The following is a 15,719-nucleotide window of genomic DNA, read 5'->3' as shown; positions in this document are numbered from 1 at the left end:
TGCTAGTAGTGGGTTGGACCCCCTTTATTAGGTCCCCCTTGCTAGTAACGGGTTGGACCCCCTTTATTAGGTCCCCCTTGCTAGTAACGGGTTGGACCCCCTTTATTAGGTCCCCCTTGCTAGTAGTGGGTTGGAACCCCTTTATTAGGTCCCCCTTGCTAGTAGTGGGTTGGACCCCCTTTATTAGGTCCCCCTTGCTAGTAGTGGGTTGGACCCCCTTTATTAGGTCCCCCTTGCTAGTAGCAGGTTGGACCCCCTTTATTAGGTCCCTCTTGCTAGTAGCGGGTTGGACCCCTTTATTAGGTCCCTCTTGCTAGTAGTGGGTTGGGCCCCCTTTATTAGGTCCCCCTTGCTAGTAGTGGGTTGGGCCCCCTTTATTAGGTCCCCCTTGCTAGTAGCGGGTTGGACCCCCTTTATTAGGTCCCCCCTGCTAGTAGCGGGTTTGACCCCCTTTATTAGGTCCCCCTTGCTAGTAGCGGGTTGGACCCCCTTTATTAGGTCCCCTTGCTACTACCGGGTTGTACCCCCTTTATTAGGTCCCCCTTGCTAGTAGCGGGTTGGACCCCCTTTATTAGGTCCCCCTTGCTACTACCGGGTTGGACCCCCTTTATTAGGTCCCTCTTGCTAGTACCGGGTTGGACCCCCTTTATTAGGTCCCCCTTGCTACTACCGGGTTGGACCCCCTTTATTAGGTCCCTCTTGCTAGTACCAGGTTGGACCCTCTTTATTAGGTCCCTCTTGCTAGTAGTGGGTTGGACCCCCTTTATTAGGTCCCTCTTGCTAGTAGTGGGTTGGACCCCTTTATTAGGTCCCTCTTGCTAGTAGTGGGTTGGAACCCCTTTATTAGGTCCCCCTTGCTAGTAGTGGGTTGGACCCCCTTTATTAGGTCCCCCTTGCTAGTAGTGGGTTGGACCCCCTTTATTTTTTTTTTTTTATCAAAAGTTTTTATTGCGCACAGAGTCAAAATTTATACATTACATCTGATAATGACGTGACATACAAATCATAATAGAGGCGTACATTGAACAAATTTGACCTTCATTAGTAAAAAATATATTTCCATGTTCATACATGTAGATTCCTGAGTTCGCCGTCCTTATCACTCAATCGGTATATGTGCATTTTTTAAACCAGGACAAAAAATAAAAACAACCAGCATATTACAACCAGCAACTTCTCCCCTCCCTCCCTCACCCACCCATAAGTCTGTCTTTGGTAGAATGGCCCACAAAGTAAAGCGAACCAGAAAAAAAGGAACAACCACCCTCTCATCAGCCCAAACAGAAAAATTGAGCTCACTATCATCCGTCCTTTGCCTATTCACTTTCCTGAAATAGGTAAAAAAATCCAAAAAACATTCTCCCCGCAAAGTATTTATCCCTCGCCTTCCAGGGTATCAGCAGAGTCAACCCATCTAAACCATACTTTTTGAAATTTTTTTGAGGCCCCCCTAGCTTCATAAGTCATTTTATACATCAAGACATCAGAGTTAATTACTTTTTTCCACATCCCCAGTGTCAGCGGTTCATCATGTATCCATCTTCTGGCAATAAGCTTTCGTACTCCAAAAAATAAAATTCTCAGAAATAATTTTGTGTGTGTACTCATTTGTTCTTGTCCAAACACCCCTAGGAGACACCTTAAGGGAGAGCAAATATTTGGCAAATCAAACTGTTCCGAAATGAATTCTGTCACCTGCGACCATAATGGTCTTACCTTTACACATTCCCAAGTCATGTGTAAGAAAGTACCCTCCGCCCTCCCACACTTATGACAAATAGCCGATTCCCGTCTATGCATTCGATACAATCTAGTAGGTGTATAGTACTGTTGATGTAGGTACCGGAATTGAATCATTTTATCCGTGGAAGAGACTACTGATATTAGATATGTATCCAACACCTCCTGCCACATTTCTTCCGACAGCTCAGGGACAATCGTGACCCAACGTTCCATAGATCTAGAGGTTGTAGTCCCCACCCCTGGGCCCACCGCCCCATAATATCTAGAAATTCTTTTTTTCGGGTCCGGATCCATCAGAATCCTCTCTAAGTCAGTATTCTGAACTATAATTTCATCAGCGCCAAACTGCGCAAGCGCAGCATGGTGTAGTTGGACATACCGAAAGTACCAGTTCCTCGGTATTTCAAAATTCTCTCTCAGCTGTGCAAATGTACAGAAGCGATTGTCCTGATATATATGATGTAAGTATTTTATGCCATGTCTAGCCCAAGAGTTATGTCCGTCAGTTAATTTCAAAAACTCTGCAAGTGTCTTATTATACCATAGGGGATTGTTCGGTGACAACCACAATGGATCATCCTTCCTACGTCTGGAGCATATATAGAACACTTTCCCCGGTAGTGTCATTACGGATCCCACCTCTCTCCCTGGTATCCCCTTCCTATACAGCATATTTTGAAGTGTTTCCTGCGAGGAGGCAACAGCAGCCTCCAACAGGGCAGTAGCATTGGGTGTTAAAGGGAAAAATCGCCAGTGCAGAAAGGATAATTGCGACGCCAGAAAGTAAGACCTCAAATCTGGTAACGCCATTCCACCCATTGTAACTGGTAGTTTTAAAATCGCCAAGGAGACTCTGGGTGCTTTAGAGCCCCAAAGAAAACCCACAATAATGGAATCTATATTTTTAAAAACCTTCAGAGTCACAAAAACCGGAGAGTTCGAGAGAATGTAAAGAAATTTCGGCAAGAAGATCATTTTAAATAAATTTATCCGTCCCAATAGGGTAATCGGTAAATTCTGCCATTTCCGCACCTTCTCCCGAAAATTTTGTATGACCGGCGTCAAGTTTTTCTCCAAGAACGTAGAGATAGGAAGCTGGATCTCGACCCCTAAATACTTAAAAGATGTGGAGAGTGGAATGGGACATTCCCTCGGGATCACCACCCCCTCATCAATAGGGAAAATGGAAGATTTTTTCCAATTAATCCGGAATCCAGAATAATCTCCAAATTCCTGAATCAATCGGAAAGCCTCTAATAATGAGGGCCCTGGATCCTGCAAGTATAACAACATGTCGTCGGCATAAAGCGAAACTCGCTCCTCAAAATTGCCCAGTTTCAGTCCCACCAATTGCGATGTGGTTCTTAGTTTGACCGCTAAAGGCTCAATTGCCAAGGCAAACAGGAGGGGCGAAAGCGGACACCCCTGCCTGGTACCTCTAAAAATAGGGAAGGAATCCGAAACTATACCATTTACCCTTAATCTTACCAGTGGGTCCGTATAGAGTAACCTCACCCAAGCAATAAAACAAGGGCCAAAACCATATGACTCAAGGAGGTGGAACAGATATGTCCACTCTACGGAGTCAAAGGCTTTTTTTGTATCCAAAGAAGCCACTACTCTAGTCCCCAAATTGTCATGGGCTATCTGAAGGTTTATAAATAGTCTCCTAATATTCATCTGTGCACAACGACCTTGTATAAAACCAGTTTGGTCAGCGTCCACTAAATTTAGTATAACAGATTGCAGTCTACCAGCTAATATTTTTGCAAGGATTTTTGTGTCCATATTCATCAGCGAGATTGGACGGTACGAATCACATTCTCGAGGGTCTTTACCTCCCTTAGGTATTAATACAATCAGGGCTTCCCTCATAGAGGGAGGGAGTCTACCATCCGATCTAGCTGTATTAAAAACTTTCAATAGGCGTGGGGCCATACCGTAACGAAAAGTATTGTACCATTCCGAGGGAAGGCCATCCAGTCCAGGTGCCTTCCTGGGCGGAAAGGAGGCAATCGCCTTCTCTACCTCCTCCACCGTAATACCTGCTTCTAGAGCAGTACTGTCTTCTTCTGTCAATCTAGGTAGTTCTACGTCAGCAATGTATTTCCCCAGTTTCTCCAGTTCCAAGGGGGCACAAGAGCTATATAGTTTTTTATAGAAACGAGCGAAAATATCCAGGATAGCGGCCGAGTCACATATTTCAATCCTAGAATCATCATACACCGCCTTAATATATACCGGGATATAGTCAGGTCTCGCCAGGTATGCCAGAAGCCAGCCATTCTTGTCTCCAAATTCGAATATACGTCTGCGTTGTGCCAAATTTAATTTTGTAGTACGATCTGTGAGGATCGTCTTGTACTCCCTTGTACTGGTTTGTAAAGTCAGTAGTCTTTCTGTAGTAGGGTCTCTAACATATTCAGCTTCCGCCAGTGTCGCCTCAGTCTCTTTAAATTGTACCTCTGAGGCCAGTTGTTTTTTAAAACTTCGGACCTCCGTCATGAACACCCCTCGCAGCGTGGCCTTAAAAGCCTCCCATTGGAGAAGTGTGGATGCGGAGCCAGTATTTTCTGCCCAAAAATGTTTGATCGCCTCTGTACATTTGATTTTAATATACTCCTCTTGAAGCCAACTCGCCTCCATTCGCCATAGCCTTAAACCCGGCTTTGGTCCTAGGTTAAGTTCCAGTAGCATGGGGGAATGATCTGATATGGCTCTGGGCAAATATGAAACCCCCTGAACCAACTGCATCCCGTCTCCCTCAGTCAAGACGGTGTCTATCCTGGACAGCGTCTTGTGCGTTTCAGAGTAGCAGGAATATTCCCGCACTCCAGGATGATGGAAACGCCAGACATCTCTGAAACCATGTGCAGACAACCATCCCGCTAAAGGAGCCGACGTGCCGGATACCGCCCCAAGTCTCTCCAGAGCAGGGTCTGCCACAGTATTGAAATCTCCTAGTATATATATCCTCCCTTCCGCTACCTCATAAACTATCCGTAGCATATCATCTAAATGAGCTAGCGAGAAAGGAGGAGGTACATATAAATTCACTATCGTTAGAAATTTATTCATCACCTGGATTACTAATACCACAAACCTCCCTTTAATATCAGTCCGAACCGCATGTATCGAAATAGGCATAGCCTTGGTAACCAAAGTGGAAACTCCCCGTGCGTACGAAGAGTAAGTAGCATGATAAGCCCCGGCAATATGTGCTCGTTTTAAGGAGAGAACCCTGGAGCCCTGTAGATGCGTTTCCTGGAATAGAATTATATGGGGCTTGTGTTTCTTAATATAATCAAAAATCAAGGAGCGCTTGAATTTAGAATTGAGGCCTCGTACGTTCCAGGCCAAAATTTTGAGACTAACCGCCATATCTATAATTGTAGTAGTAGGCGGCCCTCCCCAGTACACCTGTCGAATCCAGCCATCCCAATGGGCTCCAGGCCTCTCCCAGTATTCGCAGCGGGCGATGCACGCAGAACATTTGAGAGAATTTCCTGTAATAACAGCAAATGTGAACCACCCCCACCAAAGACAGACTTAAACAAACCCAAAAATTACAGTTTCCAACCCTTCCCCTCCCCCCTCCCTGCACCCAGTCCCAACATACCAGGCACTTTTTTCCCATAACCACAATGAATTAGCAGCAGAGATGCAACTCAAAACTAGTCACATAAGGCAGGTTACTTGGAAGTAACAGTACTACTTAGCATTAGAAAACAATAAAAATAATAAGTCAATAAAAACTCAGTTTTCCCTAGAAAAATAGGAAAAAAAACTTTACTCCCAGCAAAAAAACTGTTCCAGTAAATTGCAGTTTCAAGTTCCATCTGCAGACACTGTATATCTTTTTTTAACATAGGACAGCGGCAATATAAAACAAAAAAAAAAAAAAAAAAAAAAAAAAAAAAAAAAAAAAAATTTTCCTCCTTCCTTTTTTTTCTTCTCACCCTCCTTTTTTCTTTTTGTATTTGGGCCGCTAGTATCTATAGAGAAGTCCTCCAGAAAGAGAAAAAAAAATTTTCCCAAATGGGAAAAAAGAACTGACCCAGAGACAGACCCAAAGGATCAACTTTCCCCCTCCCCCCCCAAGGATAACCATCAGGAAGAGATTGCATCCACAATACACAGATCTCCTGTTCCAGCAATATTTTCAGCATGAAGAAAAAAAATTAATGTTATAGCAAGGAGAAAAAAAAAAGGGGGAAGGGGTCAACTAGTAAGGCAGGGAGAGATATATCACAAGATACAGTCAGATAGGCAGACAGTATTCTTTCCAATTAGTATTCTCTCACCCAAAAAGACAGTTGCCTCACACATTTTCATCTTCCTTAAGGCGATCTAGGAGAGGCTCTATTTCTCCGATGACCACGAGAGTCTAGCCATTCAGACGCTTCAGTAGGATTTGTGAAAAAAAGCGTTTTTCCATTCTCCACAATGCGCAGCTTAGCAGGATATAGCATGCTGTAGATCAAGTTGAGATCCCTTAATCTTTTCTTTATGGGTTGAAATGAAGCTCTCTGTTTCTGAGTAACGGCAGAGAAATCAGGATATATTGATATGCGATTTCCATCAGAAGTCATCTCAGGGCCCACTCTGGCTCCCCTTAGAATATTCTCCCGGTCCCGGAAGTGAAGCACTTTTGCTATCATAGACCTGGGAGGGGCTCCCTTTGGAGGGGCCCGGCCTGGAACTCGATGGGCCCTTTCAATAGCAAACATCTTTGTAAAGGTGTCAGGCGCCATATTAGCAATCAGCCATTTCTCTAGATATTCCTCTGGGTGCTTTCCCTCCACTCCTTCTGGGAATCCCACCAGCCTTATATTGTTTCTTCGCATACGGTCTTCCATGTCGGCCATCTTTAAAGTATGTTCAGATAGGGTCTTTCTGGTCACCTGTGCTGCAGTATCTAAGGGTCTTATATTATCCTCCAAGGCAGTAACACGGCGGTCTGTAATCTGTGCCTTCTCCCTCAGTTTTTGCATATCATGCTTAATGAATGAGAACTCCACTCTTAGCTCTTCAAAATGATCTAGTAACTTTGCTTGGCCTCCCTGAATGGCCGCCATTATCTGTGACAGGGACGGTTCCTCCTCTCCCACCACCTCCCTGTCAGCTCTCGCCCAGCGATCCTTCAACCTGTCCAGCGATCTTCCCCTGTGTATCACTACCTCTCTTTGGGGCTTAGGACTCACCCTGTCCACTGCTGAGGATGAGGATGCCTGAGGCGGTGTCCCTGTGGATCTCTGCAGCGGCGGCCATTCCTCCTCCTCCTCCTGTGTTCCAGCGCCATTTTGAGAGCCCCAGGCGAATTGTGCCAGCCGCTCACCGGCGGATTTGGGGCACGGAGGGCCGTATTTTACCATCCCTGAGGGTGCCTGATGTATCCCAGCACACATCCCCAGCCGCTGGCCGAAAAAACACGCGCCGCTGTCCCAGGATTTTATCAGGATAGTTTGTCTGCAGACGGAGCTCCGGTCAGACGCTCCTTACATGCTGCGCGCTAGCTCCGCCCCCTGGACCCCCTTTATTAGGTCCCCCTTGCTAGTAACAGGTTGGACCCCCTTTATTAGGTCCCCCCTGCTAGTAGCGGGTTGGACCCCCTTTATTAGGTCCCCCTTGCTAGTAGTGGGTTGGACCCCCTTTATCAGGTCCCCCTTGCTAGTAGCGGGTTGGACCCCCTTTATTAGGTCCCTCTTGCTAGTAGGGGGTTGGACCCCTTTATTAGGTCCCTCTTGCTAGTAGTGGGTTGGACCCCCTTTATTAGGTCCCCCCTGCTAGTAGCGGGTTGGACCCCCTTTATTAGGTCCCCCTTGCTAGTAGCGGGTTGGACCCCCTTTATTAGGTCCCTCTTGCTAGTAGCGGGTTGGACCCCCTTTATTAGGTCCCCCTTGCTAGTAGCGGGTTTGACCCTCTTTATTAGGTCCCCTTGCTAGTAGCGGGTTTGACCCTCTTTATTAGGTCCACCTTGCTAGTAGCGGGTTGGACCCCCTTTATTAGGTCCTCCTTGCTAGTAGCAGGTTGGACCCCCTTTATTAGGTCCCCCTTGCTAGTAGCGGGTTGGACCCCCTTTATTAGGTCCCCCTTGCTAGTAGCAGGTTGGACCCCCTTTATTAGGTCCCCCTTGCTAGTAGCAGGTTGGACCCCCTTTATTAGGTCCCCCTTGCTAGTAGTGGGTTGGACCCCCTTTATTAGGTCCCCCTTGCTAGTAGTGGGTTGGACCCCCTTTATTAGGTCCCCCTTGCTAGTAGCGGGTTGGACCCCCTTTATTAGGTCCCCCTTGCTAGTAGTGGGTTGGACCCCCTTTATTAGGTCCCCCTTGCTAGTAGTGGGTTGGACCCCCTTTATTAGGTCCCCCTTGCTAGTAACAGGTTGGACCCCCTTTATTAGGTCCCCCCTGCTAGTAGCGGGTTGGACCCCCTTTATTAGGTCCCCCTTGCTAGTAGTGGGTTGGACCCCCTTTATTAGGTCCCCCTTGCTAGTAGCGGGTTGGACCCCCTTTATTAGGTCCCTCTTGCTAGTAGTGGGTTGGACCCCCTTTATTAGGTCCCCCCTGCTAGTAGCGGGTTGGACCCCCTTTATTAGGTCCCCCTTGCTAGTAGCGGGTTGGACCCCCTTTATTAGGTCCCTCTTGCTAGTAGCGGGTTGGACCCCCTTTATTAGGTCCCCCTTGCTAGTAGCGGGTTGGACCCCCTTTATTAGGTCCCCCTTGCTAGTAGCGGGTTTGACCCCCTTTATTAGGTCCCCTTGCTAGTAGCGGGTTGGACCCCCTTTATTAGGTCCCCCTTGCTAGTAGTGGGTTGGACCCCCTTTATTAGGTCCCCCTTGCTAGTAGCAGGTTGGACCCCCTTTATTAGGTCCCCCTTGCTAGTAGCGGGTTGGACCCCTTTATTAGGTCCCCCTTGCTAGTAGCGGGTTGGACCCCTTTATTAGGTCCCCCTTGCTAGTAGCGGGTTGGACCCCCTTTATTAGGTCCCCCTTGCTAGTAGCGGGTTGGACCCCCTTTATGATGCTGCCGCACTTCATGTGGGGTTGCTAATGGTGACAACATTGGACCATGCCTGTGCAATGTGCCTCAGCGTAGCAACTTGTAGTCTCCATCAGGAGATCATGTGAGGCGGTGACAACAGAGAAGCACAATTAGGAGATGGGGACAGAGCATTGTCACCCAGGAAGTGCCTGAACAAGGACCTTCCAGCTTGTCCGTGCTTCCCGGCTGCCCCCTGGGAAGGCTACACCACCATTGCCATGCATGATGTATTTAAGGGGGGGGGGGGGGTCCCATTAATTGACATTTGTAGTATTTACCAATCACAAATATCCAATAGCACTCAGTCTGTGCGATTTCAATTGCCTGATTTTCTTGTGTCCCATCAGCCCCCAGGAGATCCGGGAGATACTGCGGTTGGCCCAGCTCCACAACCTGGAGGTTATTCCATTAATACAAACGTTCGGACACATGGAGGTAAGGCGGGAGAAAGGTTCCATAGCCAGGGATACCCCGATCAGGTTGATGATGATGATGATGATGACATTTGGGATGTCTATTTGCAGTTCGTCTTGAAACACAAAGAGTTCTCTCACCTGCGGGAGGTGCCGGCGTACCCCAACAGTCTGAACCCCCACAAGGAGGAATCTCTCCGACTCCTGCAGCTCATGATAGGACAAGTCATGGAGCTCCACCCTGCAGTTCAGTGGTTTCACATCGGCTCTGACGAGGTATGAGAACAGACTTGAGAGGACGCGGTGGGTGGTTGTTGTCTTCTCCTCCTGTGTTTGTAAGGCTTCATTTAGACATGTGGTTGGGGGGGGGGCAGCAAAAAATGCACGGTTGAGGCATGTTTTTGCCCCTCTGCTAACCACCCCCTCTTAAAGCAGATCTTCCCCCCTTCAATGGACCTAGCTCACAACTAGACCAACCCGCCTCCCCCCACCCTCCATAGTTTTTTTTGCAGATTAAGTCGTCCCCCCCCCCCCCCCCAATCCTCCATCATTCACCTAGGCAGAAAAAACAGCCAAATAGTAAAGTATAAGCAGTATATATGTCAAGAACCAAAAACCAGGCAGAGACAAACAAAAGCAGTTAATATCACACCTTTAATGTAATAGCAAAACTAACACAGATCAGAAACGTCGTCAAAAACAGAAGCCAGGGATTGGAAGCCAGAGCGGGTAATCGGACGAGCCGGAATCAGGAAACCAGAAGTCAGCGTTGTCAGAAGCAGGAATCAGAAGAGACGTAAACCAGGCCAAGTCCTACACCGGAACACGGCTGAGACACACTGGAGATGTTGACCATGCAAGGGCCGGGAGGGAATGAGCAAGGCAGTTTTAAAAACCACCTTAATACCGGGGGCACTTTCACCCCCCCCCCCCCCCCCACCTTCCTGCCCAGGGAATTTTTCACAGCTTTGTCGCACTTTGAATGAAAATTGCGCGGTCATGCAACACTGTATCCAAATTAATTTTTAATCATTTTCTTCACACAAATAGAGCTTTCTTTTGGTGGTATTTCATCACTCCTGGGTTTTTTATTTTTTACTAAACAAAGAAAAAAGACCGAAAATTCTGAAAAAAAAAAAAGTTTTTCTTAGTTTCTGTCAGTACATTTTGTAAATAAGTAATTTTTCTCCTTCACTGATAGGCTGCACTGATGAGGCGACACTTATTAGGTGGCACTATTATGCCGCACTGGTGGGCACTGATGGGCAGCACAGATAGGCAGCATTGATGGGTAGCACTGATGAATTATCAGGCACTGGTGGACACGAAAAGGCAGCACTGACTGGCACCAGTAGTGGGCACTGATTTGTGTCACTCATGGGCACTGATTGGTGGCACTGATTGGCGCTTTACTGTAATCAGGGTGCTGATGATTACTTCCCCTTGATGTTAACCCCTTCCCAGCCAGTGCCATTTAGTACAGTGACAGTGCACAGTATTATCACTGTATTAGTGTCACTAGTGATGTCATTGTCTGTCAGTTAGGCCCCATTCACACCTGAACGTTTTGTAGCTTGAAGCCTGAAGCTACAAAACGCTAGAAGGGAAAAAAAAAAAATCAATTATTCTCTATGGAGATGGTTCACATCTCCACTCCAAAATGCTTAAAGCCAGAAGCCCCAAAACGTCTGAAGCTCAAACAAGTTCTGAAACTTTTTTTTAGGAGTTTTTCTGCCTGAAAATGCTACGCTCAGGTGTGAATGGGGTGACCCCCCCCCCCCCCCCCCTCCCAGCCAGTGTCTGTTAGCACCAGATTGCCCGTCACACTATCACGCTTACACTATAAGTCACTGATCACCGCCATTACAGTATAGCGTCTAGAGCTGCGTAAATTCCAGTATATATACCATAGTTTGTAGACTCTATAACTTCTGCATAAATTCATGAAGAAATTCGATTTTATTGGATATGTTTTATAACAGAAAGTAGAAAATATGGGGGTTTTTTTTTCAATCTTGATCTTTTTTCGTTTGTATTGCAAAAAATGAACTCAGTGGTGCTCAAATACCACCAAAAGAAAGCTTTATTTGTGTGATTTATATTTTAAATATTTTTAAAAAAATATTTCATTCAGGTACAGTGTTGCATGACCGCGCAGATGTCAGTAAGACCTCTTTCACACTGGGGCGGGGCTGCGTTAACGGTAGAGCGTCACTAGTTTTAGCGGTGCTTTAAGCTCGTTTCAGCGGTGCCTTTCGGCCGCTAATGGGGTACTTTTTTACCCCCGCTAGCAGCCGAAGAAAGGGTTAAAAGCACCCATGTTGCAGCACTGCTGAAGCACTTTGCAGGCGCTTCGGCAGCACTGCCCGTTCATTTCAATGGGCAGGGGCGTTTTGGGAGCGGTGTATACACTGCTCCTGCACCACCCCAAAGGTGCTACTTGCAGGACTTTTATTCCTGTCCCGCATGTGCACAGCCCCCGTGTGAAAGCACTCGGGATTTCAAACTGGGGAGGCATAAGAGGTGCTTTACAAGCGCTAAAACGCCTGAAAAGTGTCTGTGTGAAAGGGGTCTTAAAGTAGCGCAGTGCTGAATAGTAAAAAATGCCCTGGTCATAAAGGGGGTAAAACCTTCCAGAGGTCAGGTTTTTTTTTTTTTCTTTTTGAAAAGCCACCCGAAAACTCCACCTGGTGCCAAAAAAAGTGCACACACATAAAGAGTGAAACACAAAACGTGCAAGGGGTGTACCTCCCAAGGAAGGACCTTATCCTGATCCCCCGGGGGCATTAGGCTCCAGACAGGGACTGAGGTACTCACTATGGCCCATCTGGCCGAAACCAGACGGACCCCGTTCTCTGGAGGGTCTGCTGGGAACAGACTCACCCAAGTTCTTGGTGGGGCTCCCCCCGAAGGGAAGACCCCATGAGAGAGGGCGAACCAAGCCACCCCCTCCCAAGACTTTCAGGGTAGGCCAGAGGACCCTCACCCTACCAGTCACAAAACAGTGTACACAGTCAACAAAAAAATACAAAAAAGTGACAAACACGGGTAAATAAATAAAAGAGAGTGAGAAGAGGAAGTGAAAGTGGCCATTGTACAATAGAATGGCCGGCCCTTCGGCCAGGAATCCAAAATTCCTCTGGTGCCAGCCAAAAGGCTCGGCCCTAGAGGCAGGTGTGAAAAAGTTTGTAGTGACCAAGGTGCCCATAAAACTCATAGTGCCCCTCAACACAGTGAGAATTATGGCACCCCTGGACCGCCACTCAAGGGGCACATACACCACGGGCTTTTCTCCAACCCTGGCCCGCAGCCCAAACCGGTGCAGCCCCGTCCCCACCAGGAAGACGTCAGAGCTTTGAGAGCTTAGGGAGAGCCCTGGTCATTGAGCTCCACCACCGCTCCCATCGCCCCCACCTAATTATATTCGGGAAGTACTAACCAAACCCTCCACCCCCCCCCCCCCAGAACTAGAGGGGTCGGCGTTCTTTCCCAAAAACCTGCAAGGACAGGAACCACACCAAATCAAGGCCAGAAGGCCAGGGACCCGACCCTTCGGCCAGACCCGCTGGTTCTCTGTCCCTATCAGAAGGCAACCCTTCCAGCTTTCTCTAAAGGAGGCCTCGTAACGGCCCTCAGTTACCGCAGTCCGGTTACGGGTCCTCCCTGATACTAACCGTCCAGGTTACCATTACGCCAAGTGGGATTTGCATAGCCACCCCCTAACCCACCGCCGTGAATCGGGGACGGTTAGCACAACGCCACCACTTGGCAACTGATAAGAACAGATTTTTTTTTTTTTTTATTTTTCACTCTCTCTATCGAAAAGCCAGTGGCGTGCAAAACACACCTCAAAAACTTCCACCCGGTGCCAAAAAAAAGTGCCCACACATAGAGAGTGAAACACAAAAACGTGCAACGGGTGTACAGAGTCCTCCACTAGGGAAGGACCTTACCCTGATCCCCCGGGGCGTTAGGCTCCAGACAGGGACTGAGGTACTCAGACAAAGGGTCCATCCGGCCGAAACCAGGCGGACCCCCACAACTGGAAGGACTGCCAAAGCAGACCAACCCAAGTACAGTGGGGCTCTCCCGAAGAGAGACCCCTCAAAGGAGAGGGCGAACCAAGCCAAAAGGCCTATGTCCACCTCCTCCCAAGACTTTCAGAGTAGGCCCGAGGACCCACACCCTACTCGCCACACAGTGACAAAACGTGTATACAAAGACAACCAAAAAAAAAGACAAAAAGGTGACAAACAGGGGTAAAAGAAAGAGTGGGGAAGATAGTGAGATGGGAGAGTGAAAGTGGCCATTGTGCTATACAATGGCCGGCCCTCCGGCCAGGCATAAAAATTTCCCCTGGTCCTGGCCAAAAGGCCCGGCCCAAGAGGCAGGTGCGAAAAACGTGTGTTGTGGTGAAGTGACCATGGTGCCATAAAATCAAGTGCTTTCACACCGTGACTATACGGCACCCCTGAACTGCCACTTCAGGGGCACATTCACCACTGGCTTTTCGAAAAAGCCCTGACCACCCAGCCCAGACCACAGCAGACCCCACCACAGACAGGAAGGATATGGAGATCAGGAAGCCGGAAAGAGCCCTTTACCATCAGGCTCTGCCGTCGCTCCCATCACTCCTCCTAATTACATTCGGGAAGTACTTGCCACTCCCTCCCCCCCTTGCAAGGCAGGAGTAAGCGTTCTCTCCCAAATAACTGTCTGGAGCTAGATCCGCCCCAATCCAGGCCAGAAGGCCAGGGTCCCGACCCTCTGGTTCAGACCCCGTGGTTCTCCATCCCCATCAGAAGGCTTCCCTTTCGGCTACAAACCGCTCCAGGTCACCTTCACTCCAGCAGGTTTTGCATAGCAACCGCAATCCCATCTCTATTTCGCCATAGATCAGGGACGGAAGCAAGCGCCACCTCCTGGAAACTGATAAGAACAGATACTACACTTGATCTTAGCCAAAGAGGCAGAGAAGCCATAAGCTGCAGGGGACGGGGGAGCTTACATGCTGCAGGCGAAATGCTTCTCTTCAAGCCCATGGCAAAGTTTACCCCACATATAGTGATCGGCAGGAGACCAGCCCACTGTTCATTTCATTGTATAAACTGCTCATTTTTCTTTTTTGTTTCTAACCTGTAGCACTTTGAGATCTTTTGATGAAAAGGGCACTATAAATAAAATGTATTATTATTATTATTTATTATTATTAACACATTCAAGCAAAAGAGGAAGTGCTGCAAATTCCCCCGAAAAGGCATGTATAATATGCACATGGTTGCAGCGCGTTTGTCGACAAAATATGGGGTTAAGGCAGGCATTGCATCGCTTCCTCACTGCCTGTCAGTAGCCTCTGAAGCACAATCCGAACTCAGATCGGACTTCACAGGAAAGGGAGATTTAGATGGATGATTTTAATCAAGTGATAAAATGGGTCGTATGATTTATTAATTTCCACTTGCTCTAAGCTGTGGCAGGGACTCGGCGGGCTCCACCCACTACATGAAAACAGCGGTAGGGGGCGGAAAGAAGAGCAGCCCCCCTGCACAAGGAAAGCGAGTAGAGCTGTGGGAGGGGCCCAGCAGACTCCACCCACTACATGAAAACAACAGGTGGGGGCGGAGACAAGCAGTCCCCCTGCGCAAGGAGAGAGAGTAGAGCTGTGGGAGGGAACCAGCAGGCTCCACCTACTACATGAAAACAGCGGGAGGGGGCGGAGACAAGATCAGCCCCGATGCACAAGGAAAGCGAGTAGAGCCGTGGGAAGGGCCCAACAGACTCCACCCACTACATTAAAACCAAAGGAGGGGGCGGAGACAAGACCAGTCCCCCTGCACAAGGAGAGAGAGTAGAGCTGTGGGAGGGACCCAGCAGGCTCCACCCACTACATGAAGACAACAAGAGGGGACGGAGACAAGAGCAGCAACCCTGCACAAGGAAAGCGAGTAGAGGGGACGGAGAAAAGAGCAGCACCCCTGCACAAGGAAAGCGAATAGAGGGGACGGAGAAAAGAGCAGCACCCCTGCACAAGGAAAGCGAATAGAGGGGACGGAGAAAAGAGCAGCACCCCTGCACAAGGAAAGCGAGTAGAGCTGTGGGAGGGGCCCAGCAGACTCCACCCACTACATTAAAACAACAGAAGGGGCGGAGACAAGCAGTCCCCCTGCACAAGTAGAGAGAGTAGAGCTGTGGGAGGGACCCAGCAGGCTCCACCCACTACATGAAAACAACAGGAGGGGACGGAGACAAGAGCAGCCCCCCTGCACAAGGAAAGCAAATAGAGCTATGAGAGGGGCCTGGCAGACTCCACCCACTACAGGCTGTCTGCAGAAAACTACAGGCGGGGGCGGAGACAAGACCGGTCACCCTGCACAAGGAGAGAGAAAGAGCAGAGCTGTGGGAGGGGCCCTGTAACTCCACCCACTACAGGCCATTTGCAGAAAACTACAGGAGGGGGCGGAGACCAGACCAGTCAACCTGCACAAGGAGGGAGAAAGCAGAGCTGTGGGAGGGGCCTGCCAAGC

General features: G+C 48.5%; 1 protein-coding gene and 1 pseudogene across 1 annotated transcript in view; one reads left to right on the top strand and one right to left on the bottom strand.

Annotated features, from left to right (window-relative positions):
• Positions 1 to 15,719, top strand: part of HEXD (hexosaminidase D) — a 49,762-nt gene that overhangs the window by 6,725 nt on the left and 27,318 nt on the right. Inside the window, exons 4-5 of the mRNA XM_073607009.1 lie at positions 9,130 to 9,217; positions 9,307 to 9,471. Coding sequence (XP_073463110.1) covers positions 9,130 to 9,217; positions 9,307 to 9,471 — 253 coding nt within the window. The remainder of the gene's footprint in view (positions 1 to 9,129; positions 9,218 to 9,306; positions 9,472 to 15,719) is intronic.
• On the bottom strand, positions 14,044 to 14,177 carry LOC141114655 (U2 spliceosomal RNA; annotated as a pseudogene).

The sequence above is a fragment of the Aquarana catesbeiana genome, linkage group LG12 (assembly GCF_042186555.1).
Source record: "Aquarana catesbeiana isolate 2022-GZ linkage group LG12, ASM4218655v1, whole genome shotgun sequence".
Classification (NCBI taxonomy): domain Eukaryota; kingdom Metazoa; phylum Chordata; class Amphibia; order Anura; family Ranidae; genus Aquarana; species Aquarana catesbeiana.
The sequence above is the reverse complement of the archived record's forward strand: the minus strand, read 5'-3'. Positions and strand labels throughout refer to the sequence as shown.